General features: G+C 38.1%; 1 protein-coding gene and 1 long non-coding RNA gene across 3 annotated transcripts in view; one reads left to right on the plus strand and one right to left on the minus strand.

The window, feature by feature from the left end:
- The first annotated feature begins 9,639 nt into the window (after positions 1–9,639).
- Positions 9,640–10,563, plus strand: LOC125397303 (olfactory receptor 51B2-like). Its single transcript, XM_048429610.2, has one exon. The coding sequence runs from the start codon at positions 9,640–9,642 to the stop codon at positions 10,561–10,563; it is 924 nt and encodes a 307-aa protein (XP_048285567.2).
- A 4,070-nt stretch (positions 10,564–14,633) lies between these two features.
- The window catches only part of LOC146893393 (uncharacterized), a 42,945-nt gene continuing 32,786 nt past the window's right edge, over positions 14,634–24,792 (minus strand). For both annotated transcript variants that reach the window (XR_015003007.2, XR_015003008.2), the window contains exon 3: positions 14,634–16,138. This is a non-coding gene — a long non-coding RNA (uncharacterized LOC146893393). The remainder of the gene's footprint in view (positions 16,139–24,792) is intronic.

Raw genomic sequence — 24,792 nt, forward strand, 5'->3', positions numbered from 1 at the left:
TTAGGCCTTGCCCCTTGAGGATGCTATATGCTGTGTGGATGTTGAAGGGTCCTTCTTTCCAACAGCAATGGTAATTCATTCATTCCTGGGAGCTTTCTAGGTATAGGAAAACAGGATATATCAAGAGCAGCCCTACTTTATTCAGAGCTCACCAGAGGTAAGATTTTTGAGTATGCATTAGAGATAAGCTACGTGTGAAGAGTAGACTCAGATGAAATCTTGGTAAATCCTATATTCCACACAAAACAAAGAAAGAAATCACTACAGTTGAGTTAGTTGAGTAATACTTTAAAAGTATTGATACTTACAGGGCTTTTGCCATGATACTCCTCATCCTGAATGCGGGTATTTAGAATAGATCCAAAGATTTCCCAGAGTAAATGTAGAGTAGAATGTCAGAAAGCATCTAAGTGTTGTTTGAAGACCAGGCGTAGATATCTGATTGCACAATAATATAAAAAATGCTAAATAAGCAAAATAGAATGCTTAATTTTTGGGATTTGTTTTTAAGTAATTGACACATGATAAATGTCTAGAGATTTTTGGGAGGTTGAAAAATGACATAAGACTGACTTGTATACGTGTCTCTCCAAAATAAATGAGCTTACTTGTTATTGACTGGTATAATACTTTAGTTTTCATGATTTATTTAAAAAAATTTCAGAGATTTAAAATATACATATAAAAATAAACAATAAAAGTAAGTCTATTATAGTCACTTGAGGGCACTATTTAGTAAAAACTCTAGAAAAATGACTTTTATATGTCAGATATTTGGAAAAGCATATTAGAAATTAATTGTCAGATATTCCGAGAAAATAATTAGAAATTGATATTTAGAGTTGGTCACATCGATTATGCTTTAATAACTAAAGAGTCTGATGGGATTCAAATAATTGAGAAGTCATGATTCAGAGCTCTGAGGTATCATTGGAAGCCGGCAGTCATCTGGCACTAGCCAGAGAGAATGTGGCCACCTTCTCTTGCATCGTGTGTGGACTGTGCATCTCACTTGCTGCACAAACTATATCTTAGTCTGCTTTTAGACATCATTCACGTAACTCACATCCGTAATGCCAAGATCACTGATCTGTGCTCTTCACAGCTTTGTTGTTGATCTACTACTGATGTTTCTTAATAGTAGTGAACTTTGGGAACCACTCGAGACTTCAGGTTGTCATTTATAAAGGGTGCTAATAATTTTTGTCTTCATCATGCTTTTGACACTATGCACAAAAAAGACAGAATTGATAAAGAGAATACTTTAAATTTTTGTTATTACAAAAATTACAGAAAACACATCTGTTGCATTTATACTAAGTTTTGTCAAGTGATCCTATTTTCTTATGAAGTGATGGGGAAAATAAGACAACTCTGGAAGGTTTGAATTTAAGAAAAAAAATGCTTACACTTTCCTTCATTTGAGCAGAAAATAATGTGCCCAGCTGGCACGGTGAATTGGAAAAAGGCAGGTGGGAAATTCTGACATTGCTGAAGGTTCAGACTGTGAGAAGTCAGGGGAGACAGGGCCTTCTATACATAGAGACAGAAGTATCCACTTCCTGTGAAGGAAAGACTCAGAAGTACATGGCTTATGGAGGGCTAAAGATGCAAGACTGGTGAGGAAAACTTCTATGTACTTGATTTCAGAATATTGTGATTGGATATAAGTGCACCTTGGGACATTTGTACAGAAGGTATTAGTTATTGGATCTATTATCTACACAGTTATAGGGTTTTTGCATTGAAATATTTAAATTATTTTGCAAACATCAAGTTTATCATAATACAATTGGGTATAATACAATAGAACTTTTTACTACACAAGCATCCAATAGAAGAACAACCAAGGGAAAATAGAAAAGAAATAAGAGACAGGATGGAGAAGGGAAGATAAGGCAAAGACATAAATGCAGGGAATAAAGAATTCTAGTTTTCACCTCTCTCAACCAACTGCAATACCACATACACTCACTTCATTTTGTAGGAGACATAAACAGGTCTGTGTCTATCACATAACAGGTTCATATTAGTAATGAAGTGAGAAAACTTACTAATCGAATATCAGAGTCCTTTTTATCCACGTGGATCATGCAGGCTTGAGACATAGGTGGGCTCTTTCACGGTACGAGCCATCTTTCTGCCTTTCTCAGTCGACTCAAGCACTGAGCTCTTCCGCTCACTTCCCTCAGAGCTGTCTCTGTGGTACATGGGATTATCTGTGAAATCTGAGTGGGCTGGAGGAGTTGTGAAAAGTCCAGGATTTTTCCTCATGCCCCAGTCACTCACCCTTTTCCAAGGTCTCTGCTTCAGAGTGGGATTGTTTCATTGATGAGAAGCTTCAAACTCTTCCATGTAAACGAGGAGTTCCCACAGAGCCCTAGAGACCTCTCAGGCATGGACAGACATTTTGCAGGCTCTTCAGCCTTCCTTTAGTCTGCTTGCCTCCCGTTGGTCCTGGAGCTTCCCTCTGTCACAAGCCCTTCATCCTTTCTGCCATAGGAAATCTCCGAGCTTCTGTCCTTTTCCCCTGTTCTTTTTTTTTTTTTTTTAAGTTTAAACTTGTTTCTGCTTTCCAGAACACTCTAAATATTTTATAAATAACCTAGTACCCAGAATACAGTTTGTATCCTGCTTAAGAATCCTTGATAGCTTCCCTACACATGCAAACTGTTTCCAACATCATCTTACATCTCTGGCTTTAAGCGTTTGATCAGATCAGTAAATCACAGAGACTGACTGGTGCATTCTTTCTAGAAACCTTGTCAATCCCAGTGTAAAGGTATTGGAATATTTTTAGAATGCTATTATTTCTCATAGATCCTTGGCAGGTACTACTATTGTTTTTCTCGAACAGAGAAGCAATTTCCCCCATGCCCTGGTGTTTGCAGTAAGACCTCAGAGAGAAAGTTTCTTACGTACCCTCACTGACCTGAGATTTTGACCTTGTCCATTCTTTGGTGACATTGTCAGAACTTCAGATATTTTGTTTTGAGAAACATTTGGTCACAACTTGTGAGTTTCTGTTTATTTCAGAGACCACACAGAAGCCTGTCTAGTAGGAATATTTATTTTAGAAACACCTCCTCAGGGACTATTTGTAATTTGACCGCTCACTGCCTCTCCTTCACTGCCCTCCCACCTTTCCCATCCAGCCCCTTCCTCCTGTCTCTTCCTCCCTTGTGTATATGCTGGACCTTGGAGGTATGATAACTTATTAGCACTTTCTCACATTTCCCTTTGTGTTCTAGCGTTGACTTGCTTCCTATTGATAGGTGGATGATGTTTCTATTGTGATGCAGAAATACAAACAGAACAGATAGGAATCTAGACTGTGGTAGAGCTTTTGGAAAGTCTATTTCCTTTTGTCTTTAAGAAATCCAAATCCTTCCCTCTGAAATGGGAAATACATTCATATTAAGGGAGAACAAGGGATCAATTTTGCTGAAATAAGAGTCACCTTGCTGTAATACCCTATGGAGATATTTTTTACTATTGTTATACAAAACTTACACATTCACAGATGACCAAGCCGTCTGACACATTATATTCCTGTTACAGGCTGATTTCTTTGAAGTATATGTAAATGAGACAGTGTGAGCCAAATTGTGTTTATTAAAGAAATATGTGTATTAAAGTGCAAAAGTAGTGGATTAGAAGAAGAAATGTAACTGAGATAAAGGCTGCCAAAGCCTTGAAGGTACGTATAAGTATTACCCAATCAGATGTATTACAACACTCTGAGTTAAAATGGCCAGACCTTTAAAATTTCTCCTCACCCAGTTAGCAGATGTGAGTTCCTAGCCCCAGGAGATCATAATACTGAGCACAGTATCCCTACAGCTTAGGCGATCCAATGTGAGAGAAGAATTGGAAGCTAAATATTACCATACTCTAAGGATGGAAAGAATGCCTTTGATTAAAGAAAAATCTAGCCAGAACATTCTGATACTAGCAGTGGCTGTATGTTCATATCCTGTGTAGCTGAGCATCCTGGAACATCACAGAATTCCAGCACTTATTGGCTTCGTTAAGTAGGATCATGACTTTAGGACCAGTTTGGGATAGACAACAAATTATTGGCCAACCTAGAATGGACTACATAGAGAGATTCTGTCTCAAAAATAACAACAGAAGGGCTGGAGAGATGGCTCAGTGGTTAAGAGCACTGGTTGCTCTTCCAAAGGTCCTGAGTTCAATTCCCAGCAACCACATGGTGGCTCACAACCATCTGAAATGAGATATGATGCCCTCTTCTGGCCTGCAGGCAGACACACAGACAGAATATTGTATACATAATAAATAAATAATAAAAATAACAACAGAAATGGAATTGAAAAGCCCTATTCAAAGATTTTTCACACACCCCCATCTAAGTTTAGCTCCTGCCTTTCACAGATCAACTGACAACTGACTTTATTATTCTATGATACATGCAAAGATCATAGGTTTCCTCCAAATGGGAATCACAGGAACATACACATATAGAGCTGTACCATAAATCTGGTATTAAACAAATGATCAAAACTTAATGTTGTTCTTAATTTCACTTTTATTGAGCTTGTTCTTAGCAATTTCATACAGTTATAATATGAATTCTGATTATTATAACACACTCCCTATCTGCCTCCAACCTGCATTGCTCGCCTATCCAAGGGAATTCTATCTCAATGAAATTTTTAGACCAGAGGATTGGGGCATGCAGAGATATTCCTTCTAAGATCAAGGTTACCTCTTGCCCTTCCTATCACCAAGAAAGAAGTGCAACATTCAGTGAGCCTATTAGGATTCTGGCAACAGCACATTCCTTGCTTGGGTGTGTTACTCTGGCCCATAGACCAAGTGACTCAAAAAGTTGCTAGCTTTGATTTGGGCCTGAAACAGAAGTCTTTTTAACAGGCCCATGCTCCTATGCAGGTAGTTATACTGCTCGGACCACATATCCAGTAGACTCGATGGCACTTGAGGTAGCAGTGGCAGATAGGGATGCTCTTCAGAGTCTTTGGCAGGCATCCATAGCTGAATCACAAAAGAGACCTTTGGGATTTTGGAGCAAGGAAACACAATCACTGTAGATAACTATTTTACCTTTGAGAGATAGCTATTGGCCTGCTTTAGGCCTTAGTGGAAACTGAATTTTGGCACTGCGCCACCAAGTTACCATGCTATCTGACCTGTCCATCATGAGCTGTATGTCATCTAACCCACCAAATCATAAAACAGAAAGTGCAGAGCATAAATCCATTATCAAATGGAAGTGTTATATCCAAGATTGGTCCCAAGCAAGTTCTTGTTCTGTCTACTTGTTCTGTGGACAGTCAGTCTCTTTCCCCAGTCATCCTATCATTGCCCAAATGGCTCGTGAACAAGATTGCCACGGTGGCAGAGATGGGGATTATGCATGGTTTCAATAACATAAACTTCCACCCAGCAAAGCTGACCTGGCTACAGTTGCTACTGAGTGCCATATCTGCCAACAGCAGAGACCAACAGAGAGCCCAGGTACAGCACCATTTCTGGGTGATCAGTCATTGACCTAGTAGCATGCTGACAGCATTGCACTGCTTCCTCCACGAAGAGGACAATGCTTTCTCCTTTCTGGAGTAGATGCTTACTCTCGTTATGAATTTGCCTTTCCTGCACACAGTGCTTCTGACAAAACCATCATACATGGACTTAAAGAGTGCCTTGCCCACCATCATGGTTTCCCACACAGTATTGCTTCTGACCAGGAACTCACTTCACAGGAGTTCACAGGAAGTGTGGCAGTGAGCCCAATCATAGAAGTCACTGGCCTTACCAATTCCCCATCATCCTGAAGCTGCTGGCTTGACAGAAGGATAGAATAGCTTTTTGAAGACACAGTTACAGTTCCAATTAGTGGCAGCATACTGGAGGGCTAGGGCAAAGTTCTCCAGGAGGCAGTATACGCTTTGAATCAGTATCCAATATATGCTATAGTTTCTCCTATAATCAGGATTCACGGTCCAAGAATCAAGGAAAAAAACCAAGGGAATAGTTCCATTCACTATCATCTCACTGAACTACTAAGAAAAATTTTGCTTCCTATTCTAGCAATCTTAAGTTATGATGGTCTAGGAGTTTTGGTTCCAGAATGGGAAACACTCCTGCCAAGGTAGACAACAAACATGCTATTGAATTTGAATCTCAGACTTCCCCCTGACCACTTCAGGTTCTTGATGTCCTCAGGCCGACAGGCAAAGAAAGGTACAACAGTGCTAGGAGGGTGATTGCTCCAGATTACTAAGGGGAAACTGGACTGGTTCTCCACAAGGAAGATGAGAAGGACTACATCTTGAGTGTAGGATAGCCTCAGGATAATTTTTATTGCTACCATGTCTTGTGATTAAAATGAATGGGAAACTCTAACAGTCTAATCCACACAGGATGATAAGTGGCATCAGGAACGAGGGCATAGGTCACTCCTCCAGGAAAAGTGCCAAGACCTGCGGAAGCGCTTGGTGAGGATCCACTTAGTACAAAATGGGTAGTAGCTGGGGGTAGTTATGCATTCCAACAAAGGCCACGTGACCAGTTGCAGAAACAAGGATTTTAATTGACATGAGTGTTTCTCTCATATTTTTGTTAAGAATGTGCTTACAAATATGCTTGTGTTTTCTTTAACTAGATTTCTTTATTATAGTATAGTCTCAATTAAGAGAATATCAATGACTATCACATTTAAGTATGGGATAATAAAAGAATGCCTGCCAGGGTACAGTGTCACCTACTCTAAAAATTATAATGCATTTACAGCTGTTCAAAGGATAGATATATCACAATGGGCATAGTTATGACCTGGTTATTATTTTCATTTGAATATTAATCATAACATAAGAAGACATGAGTGTTTGTCAAGTTGACGAGGGGTAGATTTATGATGGCTGTTCTTGGTTGTCAACTTGACTATATCTGGAATTAGCTAAATTCTAAGCATCTGGGTATGTCTGTGAGGAATACTTTTTCTTAAACCATTTGAAATGGGAAGGTCCACCCTTTATCCAGATCTTCTGACGTGGGAAGACTCACCTTTAATCTGAGCCACATCTTTGGCTGGTAGCCTATATTAAGGACAAGAAAGCTTGCTCTATTTACCTGTTCACTTTTGTTCTGGCTGGTGAACTCATCATTCCTTCACTGGCATTAGAAGCCTACTTCTTCAGGGTTCTAACAGATACTGAAGACCAGCTGACACATCCAACCCCATGGACTAAACAGTCACTGCATTATTGGACTTTCCATTGGTATACAGCCATTGCTGTACTAGTCAGACCATTGTCTAGAAGCCATTCTAATAAATTCTGCGCACATCATGCAGCCCCTTTTAGCAAAAAGAATATCGATTATGTGCTTATCAAAAACATACACTGGATGCTAACATCAGCATATCAGTAATGATGCCAAGCCATAAACTTCTCAAGTATCTACCAACAGAAAAACAGATACTTTGAGGTATCCAGGCTCCCCTCGCTAGAAACTCCATGTCTGTCATCTGTACTACAGCATCAATGAACCTTAAAAACACAAGGCTAAACCATGTTGCAAAGACTAAAACTAGCAAACTTTTGTGTTATTCCATTGATGATTAATAGAAAGATGGGTGAAACTCACCCATTCTTCTGCTCTGTAGCCAGGTGCTGGTCTGAGCATGGCCATCAGAGGTCAGCAGAGGCCTAGGAGGTGATAGAAAGGCTGCACCATGTCATATTCCACTTCAGGATGGGGTTCTGTTCACAGATGGGTTCAACCCCTGAATATTTAGTGAAGTACACAGTTATAGCCTGCGAAGATGTTTTCTTTACTGTGATTTTCCATTCACCTTCCATCTTTCACCACCCACTTCTAATATTTCTAAGTCATGGAACTCATGCTTGGTCATCCATGTCACACTGATAACACTTAGTCATAATCTGGCCAAAACAATTTATCCCATGTTTTAATGTGTCTTGGTATTCTTATCCTCCCCTTTTACTACATTCAAGATGACTTTATAATATAATCATATGATTATAAATTTATATGCTAATTCTTATTTTACAGTCTCTGTAATGTCAAGACTCCATATGTGATTTATAAGATGTGTGGTCAGAATTTGCTTTATCTCATTCTTCTCTAATAATACAATTCCTTAAGATAGCCAGTATGGATTTATTTGTTTAAATTTATCACATTTTATCTTGTTCTATATCAGGTGGATCTCTCTTTATGAATTGAGACAATATTGTCCATATTTCTAATTTTTCATCATTCAAATTATTCTCTTTTTTTCAGAGTATTTTTTTGATTCCAGAGATGTTTTCCATATATTCTTTCTAGCATATTACATAAATGTAGCAATGATACTTCTATGTAAATTTATAGTAAACTTTTCTACTACATTATGAAGGTGTAAGTCTTGCTAATAAAAAGAGCAAATCCATTGCTCTGAATCTGACCCCAAATGGACAAATATGTAAATATAAACAAATTGATATTAAGAAAAATGTGAGCTGCACAACTTTCACAGTTCACTTGGAGTTGTAATATCCAGTGAGTTTCTTGTGGATCAGAATTGATTTTCCCCAAGAGAGCAGGGAAGACAAAATGCAATTGGGGTTATAAGCAACAGGATCAACAAAAGGCCATGTCCTAAGAGCAACTAGTATCCTTTTGGTCATTGAAAAAGGTGGTAGAAAGGACATGTTTATATTTATGAGATCCTGATCCTGAGGTACTTGGGTGCATCATTTATGTCAGTAGGTTTCTGTGTTTCTGGTTTCTTCATATACCCTGAGGGATATGTCTGAAACACCGAAGGACATTAATGAAGTGGCCCAGAGAAGAGGAAATACTCTGGGGAGGTGATTTCATCATGCATGTCTTTCTAGCCCTGTTCTGCAACAGTCTCTCAAAAGATCCTGTCTGGACTGGGGAGGAGCAGGTACCTACCCAACAACAAGAATACGGGGTTGGTGAGTGCCAGGGGTAAAAACAAGAGACAACTCCTCTCCTACACCTGTGAGATGCAGTCAGAAGAATAGGCAAATTCCCATCCATAGTAGGGCACAGTTCTCTTGGGGTGCCAGATTTTTAATTTCATCAAGAATGTCATGATAAATGTGGAACTTCTCATGAGGGGATCATGGGTGGACTTTAGAAAAATGCAAAATGTTTTTAGAATACATTTAGTATTATCCGTCATGTCTCTTTATTTCCATAAAGGGCTCATGGCTTTGGGGAGAATTTGAGAAAATATTACATTTTAATTACAAAACTAAAGTAAGAAATGTCTTCTACCAAACCATGTCCTTTATGTAATTATGAAATATAAAATAAAATTCAAATTTAAATGTAGTAAAAAATGCTTTTGCAAACAAAGCAAACATCATTCTACCTAGGGAAAATTAGTATCCATAAGGATATATTGGTCATCTTTGCTTTGTAACCACTGAAACATTTTATATATACACCTGACAGTGCATGATACTGTAAAAGACGTGGTTTAAATACACATCATGCATTTATTGCTGGTCGTGAATACTGTGATTGAGGCTGCCATGAAGCATTCGCATGCAGAGGGAAAGAAAGACAATCACCAGAGAAAAGAAGCTGTGCTTTGAGTTGTGTGGTGTGCACACTATGTGGCCCAATATCAGTGCTGCCCCGTTTCTGCTGACTGGCTTCCCAGGACTGGAAGCAGCTCATCCCTGGATCTCCATCCCCTTCTTTGCCATCTATATCTCTGTAATTCTGGGCAATGGTACACTCCTCTACCTCATCAAGGATGATCTCAACCTCCATGAACCCATGTACTATTTTCTTGCCATGCTGGCAGGCACAGACCTCACAGTTACGCTGACTACAATGCCGACTGTAATGGCAGTCTTATGGGTGAATCAGAGAGAGATAAGACATGGGGCCTGCTTCTTACAGGCCTACATCATCCACTCCCTTTCCATTGTGGAGTCAGGGATCTTGCTTGCCATGTCTTATGACCGCTTTGTTGCCATCTGCACACCTCTGCATTACAACTCTATCCTTACTAATTCCAGGGTTATAAAGATAGGACTTGGGGTAATGTTGAGGGGCTTTTTATCTCTTGTGCCCCCAATCCTTCCTCTATTTTGGTTCCCATACTGCCGTTCCCATGTTCTTTCTCATGCCTTCTGCCTCCACCAAGATGTCATGAAGCTTGCATGTGCTGACATTACCTTTAACCGCGTGTACCCAGTTGTTTTGGTTGCCTTGACTTTCTTTCTCGATGCACTGATCATTTTCTTTTCTTATGTCCTCATACTGAAGACTGTTATGGGCATCGCATCTGGAGAGGACAGAGCAAAGGCTCTCAACACCTGTATCTCCCACATTAGCTGTGTCCTGGTCTTTTACATCACTGTGATTGGTCTGACCTTCATCCACAGGTTTGGAAAGCATGCCCCACATGTGGTGCATATAACCATGAGCTATGTCTACTTTCTCTTTCCTCCATTTATGAACCCCATCATTTACAGCATCAAGACCAAGCAGATTCAGAGGAGCATCCTCCGTCTACTGTCTGTGTAAGATGATGTGAATCATTAAATCAATCAAAACTGAGAGAATTTGGGAGATTCACAACTTTCTATGTATTGAAAGAAATCTTGATTTTTTTTTATTCACCTTGCTTCTTTATCAGCATTAAGGAGTAAATTATTACATAAAGGTACAAGTTAGCCTAAGCAATGAATATATATAGCTATATTTAAAAAGTATGTATTATATAGATACCAAAATCAATATCTATCTATCTATCTATCTATCTATCTATCTATCTATCTATCTATCTATCTATCTATCTATCCATCCATCCATCCATCCATCCATCCATCCATCCATCCATCCATCCATCCATCTATCTATCTATCTATCTATCTATCTATCTATCTATCTATCTGCCTATCCATTTCTCCATCTATCTTGAGAGAAGAATAGAAGAATGGAAAGTAGGGAAATAAACATCACTAAATTGGGAGATGAAGGACATAGCTAAATACTCTATGAACAGAAACTATGGAACCATTCAGATCATGTATCTATAAGAGATTCCAGAAGAAGACAAATATTCATTCTGGGTCAGTCACAGAAATTGAAAACTCTTAATATATTTGGTGGCTGTATAAATATCAGTTTGACCATGAGGATTGAAATCCAATGGATTCTACTTTATCTCTAACTGCTCTATCGCAAGGTATTATTTTCTTTTGAAATGACTCAATAGCCATTGGTAAACCTTTACCATGTATTGTTCCCAAATTCATTCATTAATGTTTCATTTTATTTGATCATTTTATATCATATTCTGTGAATATGCTTGAATAAAATCTATTCTCTGTGTATTATTTTTAAACACAAAGAATGAATTTAAGAAAAGACTTTCTTATTTAATCTAGGAAGTTCTCCACAGCAAAGCCCCTCTGGGCCACTGTTTCTCAGAACACTCCATGCTCTTCACACAGGTTCTATATAGTCAACATCTCTGCCAGATTCCTTACACAGTGCCATGACTTCTCTATGTCTATGCTTTTGGGATGTTTCAATTTTTCCATTTAAATTCTTCCAGTGACTTCCAACTTGTGCCTATTTAAAATATTTCTATTTCTTCCCTAGAATTTATTAGTCTGTTTTATAAATAACACTATTTAAGTCCATAGATGGTATAATACAAACCTTACAGTGAAATATTTCTTTGTCTTTTTCTCCACCTTTGAGATGACAAAGACCATACCTTTACATAGGTTATGCCCTAAATATAGTATTAATAGTTTTGCTTTGCAAAGTTATCTTTTAGAAAATTAAGAAACGTTCACAAATTTTAAAGAATATTTTTTATTAAAAAAAAAAGTGAGTTGATCAGTGGTGGCACATGCCTTTAATCCCAGCACTAAGGAGACAGAGGCAGGTGGATCTCTGAGTTTGAGGTCAGCCTAGTCTACAAGAGCTAGTGCCAGGACAAGCCCCAGATCTACAGAGAAGACCTGTTCTGAAAAAAACACAAACAAAATAAAACTAAACAAAAAAGATATAAAAAACAAAATTAACATTTATGCCAATATACTTTTTCAAACTAACTGCTGTTCTTTATCATTTTAAATCTATGTTTCTTTCTAAATATTTGAGCAAAAATTTTGGTATATATGATAAGTGAAATATAACCTGATATTTTAGTTTTTGAGTCGATTTGACTTTTATTTATTTTTAACTTGTAGATGATAGCTGTACAGATTCATGGGATACTGTGTGGTATTTTGATCCATGCTTTGATGAAGTCAGAGTAATTATCATATTCATGCTGATCATTTTCTTGTGTTGTGCCCATTCCAAATGTTGTTCCTAATTACTTGATAACATAAAATGAACTGCTTATTACAGTTGTACTGCACTGTGGCATAGGATATATTCTGTATCTCTAGAATATATTTCTCCTGTCATCTGTTCCCTATCTCTAATTTCTTTCTTCTTTACCCTTCAACAATCAAGTTTGTTTTAATAATAAGTAAATCTTACTTTAAACATTTTGCTGAGCACAGCTCTTATTATTTTTCCCCTTTAAAACTGATTTGTATAAGCTCATTTATGTAATGTCTCTCAGTCTTTAACTATATCATAAATATTTCATCCTATTTTATTAGCATCAAATATATGTATGTATATGCATATTAGTAGTCACTTTAGTGAGATCCTGGAGCTTTGCATTAAGGGGTGTTATACCTTTCTTACACTATTGCATATAGTTTTGCACATCTTACATTAAAATAAGTTTGTATTTGGAGAAGCATAAGCAATTCAAGTCAGTCTTCATATGCTTATTTTCATGGAAGTTTCACTGACATTCACTGTTTGTAATAAAAAAGACTGTGAGTATCAGAAGAGGGCACACTCTGGCTTGAGGGGAGAGTAAAGTTTGCTATGCATGTGTTCCTTCAGCAGAGACATAAAGCTGCCTTAAGATCTGACTGATGCAATCAAAGTCAAACATATTCTAAGAGTGAAGCATTCTACGCAAACTTTGGGTTGGCTGGATTACAGAATCATCACAGAAAGCTATTGAGAGAAACAATATAGATTCACTTGTGTTTTCAAATCTTTTGAGTGTTGACAATAAAATGGATTTGAGGAAGGTAGTCATGGTAGCGGTGACCAGAGGAGACTGAGCAAAAGGAAACACAGCTTAGAAAAATGAGTGGGAAATTAATGGACAGCTCAGAGACGCATTTAGTATCTGGATGCACTGTTTATAGGAGCTTAGGGAATGCAAAACTCCCATACTTCATTCCTTTTTTTGATATGTGGAAATAACCACTCATTCAAATAGTTAAAAGGAAATAAACAGTTATCTTTAAGATCTAAGATATACCCTAATATATATACACGGGTATACACGTGTGATTATGTCAGTGTCTATCAATGTTCACATGATTTAGTGAGGAAAATAATGCGATCCTTAATCCTGTACTTTCTGTCTTCAAACTGTTGTCTTCTTTGAAAAAATATTTTTATTTACTATTTTGAAAATTTCACTCATTTAGAAATGGAAAATTGAATGGAAAGAAATAGCTTTGTTGAGGGATACATTTATTCATGTGACAATGAGGGAGATGATATAGTTTTGCAGTTTATTGATTTTATATTATACTGTATAGATTTTTCTTTTTTCTTTTGCTAGTTGTTAAATTTATGCCTGACATTTTTATACATGTGTCCAAGACACTCCGATTACTCTAGTCTCTTTTGTGTTCCTCTCATATAAATCTTCTCCCTTTCCAACAAGCCCTCTTCTCGTATTTATGTTTTTGTTTTGTTTAAGATATAACAGGCTTAACCAGTGCTGTCTGCATGACTGTGAAACTCTCTACCAGAGCATGGTAGATTCACAGTGCTTTTAAATTGAGGTCAGTAATTCTCCAATTCTCAGAGTTCACCAGTCATTCCAGTTTTGAAAAATTATTTCTATTATTTGGAGGTTATATTATAGTTATATCATTTCCATCTTCCCTTTCTGCCCTTCAACCCTCCTATATACCCCCTTTCTCTCTTTCAAATCTGTGACCTCTTTTTACATTAATTGTTGTTACATGTATATATATTATATGCACATACATATATATGGTCCTAAATACAATCTGATAAGCCTATATGATATTACCTGTATGTATGTTTCAGGGATAACTAATTGATGTTGACTATTCAATTAATGTGTTCTTCCTTGGGGAAGGTTAATTTTCCTGCGGTCATTATTCCTTTGTAGTCTGGGTTCTTTGTGTGTGGTTGAGGCCTTGTGAGATTTCCCCTATCAATGATTATATGTCAATAACTGCTTTCCTTACTCAGCTCATGTTTAGGGAATCATATTGGTGAGCCTTCAAGGGTGGAGCTTCTGAGATTCCTAGGAGATTCTATCTAATAGCAAATTCTGCTTTGACTCTTACAGAATAGTTGTCAAATCAATGACAAAACAGGTCAACTATTGAAAATTGATTTCTGTAAATCTGCCTTTACACATTATACTTTCAAGTGAAACTCATAGTCCATCCTTTAAAATGGAATGTATTACTTTGGAACCCTTTTGAACTATAAATCCAATGTCCACTCATAGGTACCATCACATGTAAAGTTATTTATTGCACAGTTAAGAGGAAAACAGTGTCCTTCCTTCCCAACAGGAATGTCTTTCAGACAAGTGTCTCAGTCTTCATCCTCATGCTGACACTCATCACCCAGATGCAAGTTCCTCGAACAGGGCTTCTTTAGTTAGTTACGACCAGAGTTGCATTCCAGCTGTCCGGGAAGGCAGAATGCCTAATTCTCTTATGTCATGAATTGTTTTCCCATCTGCTTAAAGTCTTCTTAGGGATAACTCCTAAATAACACTGTATTTTTGAAATAAAAATTATTTGTATGATGGGCTAAGGCTGCTGTGTTGAACTCAGGATTGACTTTTATTTTTTATAGATGGAGAAATTATCATGTATCAGTTATTCCAAAGGCTTTGCATGAACTTATTTAGTTCATGTTTGTGACAACATAAAGGCCAAAAGAATCTTGAAAAGACACAGCTACCAGAAACCCTACAATTTCACAATTGTTTCATGATGCTGAGGCACTGAGACACTTAACAAATTAAACATGGTTACAAAGACTGGGATTCCTTTCAAGCCTCTTGAAATCTGAAATTTTTCTTTTACACCAACATATCTGAACAATGTACTAAACATCCAAAGAGCTCCCTACTCTGAGTCTCGCTCTTCCTCTCTCCTTTATGGTCTCTGTCATGTGTCAATACACATGTGTCAATACACATGTCTCTGTCATGTGCAATACACCACTCACTCACTGGTGTGCAGATAGTGAGAGTGGACATAGTAGACCTGTGACATTTTCCAGACATCTGTTTCCGTGCCATGAAACAAGCCCTTTGGTGTTTACCTGCTTTCTCCTCAGTCTTTTATCTCTGTCTGTGTCTTCCTTGAGTAGCACACTAGAACATGGACTGTAAACGGCCATGACTGCAAGTTAGCCCCGTTTGCTGCTGTTCAGTGACACACCCAGAGATGAGCCCTATACCAGAAGTCACTACTATTCCTGATGTTTTCAACTTTGTGACACCACAGTACTTGTTAGGTTGTAATTCTTTGAGATTATTTTCTTCCACCCAGCATAGTGCTTTTGCAATTCAGGAGAGTTCCTAGCTTTGGCAGTAACTAATTGCTTTTTAATTAGGTATTCTACGTATAAGAGTAGCAGCTGTTTCCCATTTTCCACTTATTTTCAATCAGTGTCAATGCCCACCCTTTCCCATAGCCGTTCCTGAAACATTTTCTTGGCTAGAACATCTCAATATTCTCATTTTAAATCTGTATCTTTCTTTTTGCTTCTCTTACTGATTTGCTTTATTGGAATCACTTAAGTCTTGGCAGCATTACGTTTTTCATCCTCTTTCTTCAGTCGATCACTTGTGAGACACCCTCCCAAAGCACTCTGTTATCAGACTTCTGACAGATTCTCCTGCTGGATTCATTAGCTCCTACGATAGTCCAATCAGGCCTCTCTGCATCAGCACCGAAATGTTATCTTTGCTAAACAGCTGCATTTAGATGCATTGCTGAAAGATGAGGAACAAGAAATAAATTATGAAAAATGAATTAGAGTAGGCTACTAACATGATGCATTAACCTTTATCTCAACAATGACAGCAAAGTATAGTAAAACAAAACAGAGCTTACAACCTCCTATGAATTTAGAATACAATGGTAGGATAAAGGTGATTGTATTATTTTCCTGAATTATTCTTTCTAAACTTTATACTAAAACTTTCACAGTTTTTGGTTCCCATGAGAACCTTCAAGTTTCTTTGTATATTATGAAGAGATTGGAACATATACAGGTAATTTAAGCAGACTAAGTATTCTACTAAAAAATATGGATAAATAAGGAGGATTTATCCATAGGAATTAGTATGTAGTCCAAGCCACATACTATCACTGGTCAGGGGAAAGAGCAGAATATCCAGTTTTTTCATTATACTTCAGACGGGGCTTTGTGTTCCTGCTGACCTCTACATGACAAACGGATAGAAGTTGAATGGGTCAGGGAACCTCCAAGGAAGAAGGAGGAGGGCCTAGAGTTTTCCTCAGTTGCCTGTAGTTCTATGTGTAGAGTGGGGGGCCTCATGAGCTTTTTCCAGTCTCCTTTGTAGTCTGTATTGGTTTTACCTTGTTCAGTTAATGTTTAGGCAGTCATGTAGGTGAGACTTCATGGATGTGACTTCTGACATGACTAGAAGAGAGATTCTTACACAAAACCCCACAGTCCTTAGGCTCTTCAATCTTCCCACCCCTGATTCCACTGTTCCCGAGCTTTAGGTGTCGGAATTGTTTTGTAGATGTATCCATCGTTACTGGGTTACACAACTCTGCATTTTGTTTCCGACAAGATGTTTCTCTGAACCTAAGGTATTTATTCTGAACTAAATGCTATTTAGGGTAAAGGAGTCTAAATTCTGGAAAATATGGTAAAATTTAATATTTTTATCGTTTCTATTATGACTTTTACTGCTTAAGAATTATAAAGATATGATTCACTGGGCTTATGAATGGCATAAAATATTTCTGATTTTATTTTAGAGTTTGGGGTCTCTGTGACTATGATTAAGGGAACAAGACCCATCATTAAAGTATTTATACTCCTCTACAGTCATCAGTTCATTTGTCTAGATTTGACTAAGTAGATACCAAAGGTAATGTGGCCCTGGCCAAGGCTCAGTACCTTCCTACGTCCCCTTCCCAATCTCTCCCTCCTCCTTCCATGCTCCAGATGACTAAAGCAAAGAATGAGTATCAGAATTTTCCTGCCTTCTCCTCTCCAAGAGATCTTCAGTCTCAGACTGTGACAGGAGAACTCATTTTAACTGCAGGAGAAGTGTCACTCAAGCTTATGCATATCTTTACTGTCTGTGTCCCCATCAGTTTAGTGGTGCCACAATTTCCCTTTGCCACACTTCCCATAGATGGGACTCATGGACTCATGGTTCCTCACAGTTCGCAGCATCTGAGCTTCTGTGCACTTGCGCTTCCTTCCTTAGAATCCTCTGCTGCATGGCAGGCATTTGTTACTGTACCCTGAAGGTTCTTTTTGTCATGCAATTGATCAAATAGCTTCTCTCTTCTTTTTTTAAATTTATTTTATCTTAATTTTAAAAAGAAAACAAACTATCTTTTATTTTATATACCAATCCCAGTTTCCGTTCCCTCCCCTTCTCCCATTCCTTCCACCTATCTTTCACCCCCATCCATTCCTCAAAGAGGGAAAGGCACTTTGCTTTGTGGAAGGTCCAAGGCCCTCCCTACTACATCTAGGCTAATCAAGGAATCCATCCAAAGAGAATAAGTTTCCTAAAATTCAGTACAAGCAGCAGGGATAAGTCCTGGTGCCATTTCCAGTGGCCCCAGAGACTGCCCCAGCCATGCAACTGTCACCCATATTCAGACCTTGTCCAGCTGGAGTTGGTGAGTTCCCATTAGCTCAAATAAACTGTTTCAGTGGGTTTCCCCATCATGGTCTTGACTTTTTTATTCATATTCTCACTCCTCCCACCCTTCAACTGGACTTTGGGAGCTCAGCCCAGTGCTCCACTGCAGGTTTCTGCTTTTGTTTCCATCAGTTGCTGAATGAAGGTTCTATGGTGACATTTAAGATATTCATCAATTTGACTACAGGGCAAGGCCAGTTTGGGCCCCCTCTCCTCTATTGCTTAGTGTCTTAGCTGGGGTCATCCATGTAGATTCCTGGAAATTTCTCTAGTGCCAGGTTTCTTGCTAGCCCCATAATGGCTCCCTCAATCAAAATATCTCTTTCCTTGCTCTCCATTTCTGTCCTTCCTCCATCTCTACTATCCCACTCCCTCAAGTTCTCCTCTTCCCTTCCCTTCTACCCTCCTCTTCCCCTTCTGCCCTCCCTTCTCCCCCCTCCACCCCCATGCTCCCAATTTTGTCAGGCGATCTTGTCTATTTCTTCTTTCCAGATGGATCCATGTGTGTTTTTCTTAGGGTTTACCTTGTTACTTAACTTCTCTAGGATCATGAACTATATAGGCTCAATATCCTTTGCTTTACAGCTAGTATCTACTTATGAGTGAGTACATACCATGTTTGTCTTTCTGGGTCTGGATTACCTCACTAAAAGAATGAATCTTCAACAAATGGTGCTGGTATAACTGTATGTCAACATGTAGAAGAATGAAAATAGATTCATATCTATCCCCATGCACAAAACTCAAGTCCTAATGTATTAAAGACCTCAATATAAATCCAACTACACTGAACCTGATAGAAGAGAAAGTGGGAGTAGCCTTCAGTGTGTGGACACAGGAGATCACTTCTTAAATATAAGACCAGTAGCACAGACACTGAGAGCAACAATAAATAAATGGGAAGCTTCTGTAAAGCAAAGAAAACAGTCAATGAGACAAAAAGGCAGCCTACTGAATGGGAAAAGATCTTCACCAACCCCACACAGGCACAGGACTGATCTCCAAGATATGTAAAAAAAACTCTAACTTCACTCTTCTTGACGTCATCATCTCTCTTGTTTCTCCTGCCTCTGTCTGGTTAGGATCCTCTTAGTCTGAGCTTGTGCTTAGATTAATAATTGGTATGGTTTTTTGCTGACGTTTCCCACCAAAATTTGAGAAACACTGTAAGGAAATACTTTGTATGAACCATGTAGATGATTTTGTTTTTCTATTTGGAAAATATCTGTAAAGCTCTGTGTTGTGCTGGATCCGTTTCGTGTTAGCATGGGGAATCCTACTCCCGTTTAATATGTTGCAGGCCATTGGTCCTCGCAGGGAGTTGTCTGAGTGGTCACCAGTGAAGGATGAGAAGTTAAATTGTGACCACAACAATAAAACAAATGACCAAACTCAAGGTAACTTACTTTTATTAGTGGGTTCTATTAACTGACACATGTCTGACAAAATTAGAGAGAAAGAATGAGGTGTTTTGACCACTAAAGGGAAGGCAATTTTTATGGAACCATCAGTACTGAGTGTGTGGACCATCAAGTGAGGGCCATGGTGAAAAGACTCTGGACTGGAGATGGTTAGAGGCATTATATGCTCTACCTAACTTCTATATTCTTCAGAGTGTCTGCTGAGAAAATGTCAGTACTTCTTCACTTACTTAAGCTAAGTCAACAAAGTAGCTCTTTGAATTTTGCAAAATGCCAGAGGCTTTCAAATGATTTTGGATGTTAGGTAGTCTTCATTTCAGAAAAGCAGAAAGGGAAAAGTTACTTTTAATTTAGTGTACAAAAAGAGATGTTATCTAATAGATAAACTAATACCTGGGATTTGGGTTGTTCTTCCCTCCCCTTCTTTCATCCAATCTCTCTTTGTCCCCTGTATCTCCTCCTACAATTATCCTTACTTTCTCATTTTTCAAAAATATATACCATAAGAATTAATGTCTCTTCATATGTGGGAAACAGTGGTGAAGCTTGGACTATCTGACGGGCCCCTGGCAGTAGGACCAGGATCTATCCCTGGTGCATGAGTTAGCTAGCTTTTTGGAACCCATTCCCTAAGTTGTCATGCTATGCTCAGCCAAATGTGGGGCGGGGGGAGAGAGTGGGGAAAGTTAGTCCTGCCCCAAATTATTGTGCCAGACGTTGTTGACAACCCATGGGAGCCCTTACTGTTTGGAGGAGTGGATGAGGGATGGGTGGGCTGGGTGGGAAGCAAAGTGAGTGGGAGGAGGGGTTGAACTGTGGTTGGAATGTAAAATGAAATTTAAAAAAATAGATATTAAAAAAAATTAATGTCAGGTAGTTGAGGCTAGCTTGAACAAAGTAGAAGAATGTGTCTGGGAAGACAGTTGCTATATGATTCTATATTATGTATCATTTTATAATATAAAATAGCACTGATTTTCCAGTACTATATAAACTATTCAATATTTGAACATCTTAAATATTCTGAGTTGCAATTTCTTACTTCAGCATTCGTGCGGATTAAGTAAGATGGACCACCTAAAATTTCCATCAGGTGCATAGTCTGACGCAAAGTAGTATTTAAATTGTGATAAAATTAAAAAATTGAAATTTCTTAATCTGCGCTAAATTGTCCAACACTATACCACAAGGTATAAGTTTCAACACTAGGGTGGTAGACTATTGTCCTAATTTGGGCTGGAGAATTCCAGACTACTGAAAGCTGTCTAAGGCCATATTTCTTGTGAAGGCCTGAACTCAAACCATGTTCTGATTTTTTTTCATATTCTACCCTCCCCATATGAGCAATATTCTGCTATGTTTGGGGGGATTACTGTGGAACACTGAAACAAAGAGAGGACAGACCTCCTTCCTCCCCGAAGGATATCATGACTACTTATGCCAAGCAGGTGAGAGAGACATTTCTCTGGCTGTGTCCACACTGCCCAAACCACCAGGCTCCAGCAGATGATTCCAAACCAAGATCTCACCGACAGTCCTGCCTAAAGTCATCAGGTCACAAAACTGAGCAGGAGGTCATCCATGTGTGAGGGAGGTGGTACTGATGAGAGTAGGAGTGAGACAAGAGAATGGGTGGTGAGAGTAACTAATTGGAAGGTATTATATACTGGTATGGATGCATAAAAAAAAAAAAAACAAACTTAAGTCAGAATAATTTAAAATAATTGCAGTATAGCAGAGGGACCACAGAGGGCAGCAAAGCTGTGTTCACCTCAGTCCCAGCAGCTCCCACTTCTACACACCGTTGAGCACACACTTGCTATATTACAATGTAAATTTGCATCTATGCTTATAAAAGAATAAATTACAAATAATAGAAGATGATAGATAGATGATAGATGGTGGTAGATGAATAATAAGTAGGTCTTCAAAATTATCTCCCCTCTTTTAAAAAATTTAATGTATTTTTGTGAGAATTTCATATGTGAGTAGTATATTTATATCGTTTCACCTTTCTCTTTTCTACCTCCAGCTCCTTGTATGTCCCATTCCTCTTCTATTCATAGCCTTATAATTTTTAACTAGTAGTTATATATACAAGTATAATCTGCTGGGTTCATTTAGTGTTGATTATATAAAATGCTTTTACTGTTTGATCTCTATTCTATATTATGATGCTAAAATTAGTCCAAAGATATGAAAACAATTTCTGATACATCAGCTTCACATGTGACTGAATTAAAACATTTATGAGAGAGCTCATGGAACATAGGCTTAAACATCTCCCCTTTTCCCTACACCTAAGATTTCAACTTTTCAATTATATGACTCAATCTGAACACAACAGACCTTGGGAGTAAACAAGAGTTTTAAACTTGGTCAACAAGGAAGGAAGAAAAGTGTATCAGCCTTCAAAGGCAGAAATCAAGACTTCTCCCGTCTTCCCTAACTTCTGATAGTTTTGTGATCCATTTTACGTGTAAGGTCACTGTCATGCTGGTGTAGAGTTTCCCCCTAGGCAGTGCACTGAGAACACTTACTCTTTCCAGGACTTCTACCTTGTCACAGATAAACAGTATCTACAAGTCTTTTATTAGCTACTGGTTCCTATTCCCAACAGTTAGAATGACCAAAGATTTGTCATTGATAGAAAAAGAGAGCAGTAACTCTTTATTTTTTGAGGTTATAAAACTTAAATTTTAATCTACATCCAATACCATTCGTTACCAATCAGTTTTGCTACATATAAATGACGTGGAATCAACTTTCTAAATCACCCAGGTAGTTCCAGGAATTAGTCACTAAAATTATTCACCTCTTGGAGGAGAGCTACTGGCAGTTAATGGTTGCTGAGAAAGAGAATCAAATGAACTCCCTGAATGGTAGGCCAATCTAAAATGGGCAGCCTTAGATACATATCAGCAATACTAAATGATCTCAGTGATATGCATTTACAAGTTTTATACATAAATCATATACACAATTGCACATCATATATAAAATTATAATTAATTTGAAGAGTGGGAGGTTTTCAATCATTGGAGAGAGGAAAGAGAAAAAAATGATGTAAAAACAGCATTGATATTTGAAATGATCAAAAAATAAGGAAGATAAAAATAAAAAACAAAAATAGAATGTCATAATTCAATGTATTTCCTGAATTTTTATGCAATGTGGCATCCAAAGAACTTTATATACAATATCTCATTGTTATTTACAACCATTGGATTAATTTTATATTTCTATACTTTAAAATTTTTAATTATTTAGTTTTATTTTATGTGTGTGAGTGCTTTGCCTGCATGTATGTGTGTACATCATGGGTGTGCCTGTGGCCATGAAGGTCAGAAGAGGGCATTGAATATCCTAGAACTAGACTGACAGTTGTGAACCACCATATTGGTCCTTTGAACCAAACTCAGGTTCTCTGTCAGAATAACAGGTGCTTTTAATCATTGAGTCATTCATATCTCCAGTACTGTTTGATATTTGATAGAAAGTATAGGCTCAAAGTTGTTATTGTTATTGTCTTAATATGTGTTGTGATTTCTTTTGCTCACTGGAACGTAATTTCTCAGAGCCATGACAATTAAATGTGAGTTCTGGAATAAGTCTGCTGTCGAGTTTAGGGAAGAAATGAAACAAAGCCCACTTTTCCTGCTGAACTTTCAGAAGGCAGAGTAAGAACGAAGAAAAGTCGCAGTTGTTTCTTTGGTCATTATTCAAAGACAAGAGTAGAGAGAAGTATTTTCCATGGCTGGTGTTTGAATAATGTGAGGTTTGGAATGGAACTGTATTCAGTATACTGACCTTGCCATCACTGTTAAATAAGGGGAGGGATACAGAATGCAAATAGACCATCCAGTGCTGTGTTTTTCTTTTAGGTGAGGGTATCCTTGCCCTGAGTTTACCAATCATCAACTCTTTGTCCTCTGTTGTATCCAACAGCCATGTCAGAATGAGATGGATTTCCCCACCTCTTTGCTAGCCTGAGACCCTCCCAGCCACAGCAATGGGAGTGAGATCCTGCCAAGCCTCTGATAACACTATCTACAGGACCAGGAGGCCAGGTTCCAGAGCCTTGGTCTTCTAGCTTCTGACCAAGCATTTGTTTATGTATATATTTAAGTTGTATATTTATTTTTAAAGAAATAACTACATTCCCACCCAACCCAGACTGTGTGATGGAAAATACTTTGAATTTTTTTGTTTTGTTTTGTGTCTGCGTTTGATTCCATCTGATCCTTCTTTCACAAAAACATTTTTAGATGCAGAAACTTCATGTAAATGCACAGGCCAGCAAAGCAGGGACTTTGAGTCTTAGCACAGAATTCGCATGTTAAATTTAATAATATTAAGTAAGTTTCTAAGCTTTTCTGACCTTTAGTTTCTTCTTCTGAAAATAATGGACAGTAGTTAACTGTTCTAAATGAAACTTTTTCAATATATTACATCAATTAAATGTATGAGCTACCTCATTTTTTACACCAGCAAAGTCACTGAATTTGAGATCCTCTATTGACAGCCTGTCCAAAGGGTTTCCAATTCAGTGAAATGCTCTTCAACCAGGCCTACTGACCCCTAGATGTGTGGGTGCTTCACATGGGTAAGGAAACAAGATTCCCCTCTCCTTTCTATTCCCAAATACCTCAAGGAAAGAGCTCCCTTTCACACACATATGCATTTCTCCCTTTCACACACATATGCATTTCTAATAGGTCATTTTCGGGGATTCAAAGCCTTTGTTCCACAGAATTTCTATTCCATAGGTGAGACTGTCACCAGGCCATCAAGGTGCTGAAGACTCAGCCCCTCTTGTTAGTTGTGTGATTCACTTCCTTCATCAACTCCTTGTCCACTTCATTTTCCATTTGGTTTGTTTCTCATTTCTTTTTCTGAGTTCTAAGAGTTGCTTTACAGCGTCTTGTTAGTTTGTACTGCGTGTTTTGATCATATTCGCCCTCCTAGCTCTTCTCAGACCCACAGCCCCTTTCGTATTCACTGAGATTTGTCATCAAAAAAACAAAACAAGAACAAACAAACAAACAAAAAAAACCCCAGCAACCTCAAGACCAATTTGTTCTACCCAAAATATTCTTGAATGTGGGATCTTCCACAGTAGCATGGTTGACTTATCAGGGGTTACACTGTTAGAGAAAACCCACCCTTCACTTCCCAGCAGCTAACGGTTGATTGCCAATAGCTCCTTGACTATGGGTGGGATTATGTGGCCAACTATGCTCTCTCATGTGTGGAAATCAGAGTGAAGTTTTTGGAGTCAGTTCCCTCTTTCCACATTGTCAAGGA

This window comes from Myodes glareolus, chromosome 7 (genome assembly GCF_982192425.1).
Source record: "Myodes glareolus chromosome 7, mMyoGla1.1, whole genome shotgun sequence".
NCBI lineage: Eukaryota > Metazoa > Chordata > Mammalia > Rodentia > Cricetidae > Myodes > Myodes glareolus.

What these genes read in the sequence shown, in the direction of transcription:
- LOC125397303 (XM_048429610.2), top strand. Translation starts at nt 9,640, where the DNA reads ATGTGGCCCAATATCAGTGCTGCCCCGTTTCTGCTGACTGGCTTCCCA.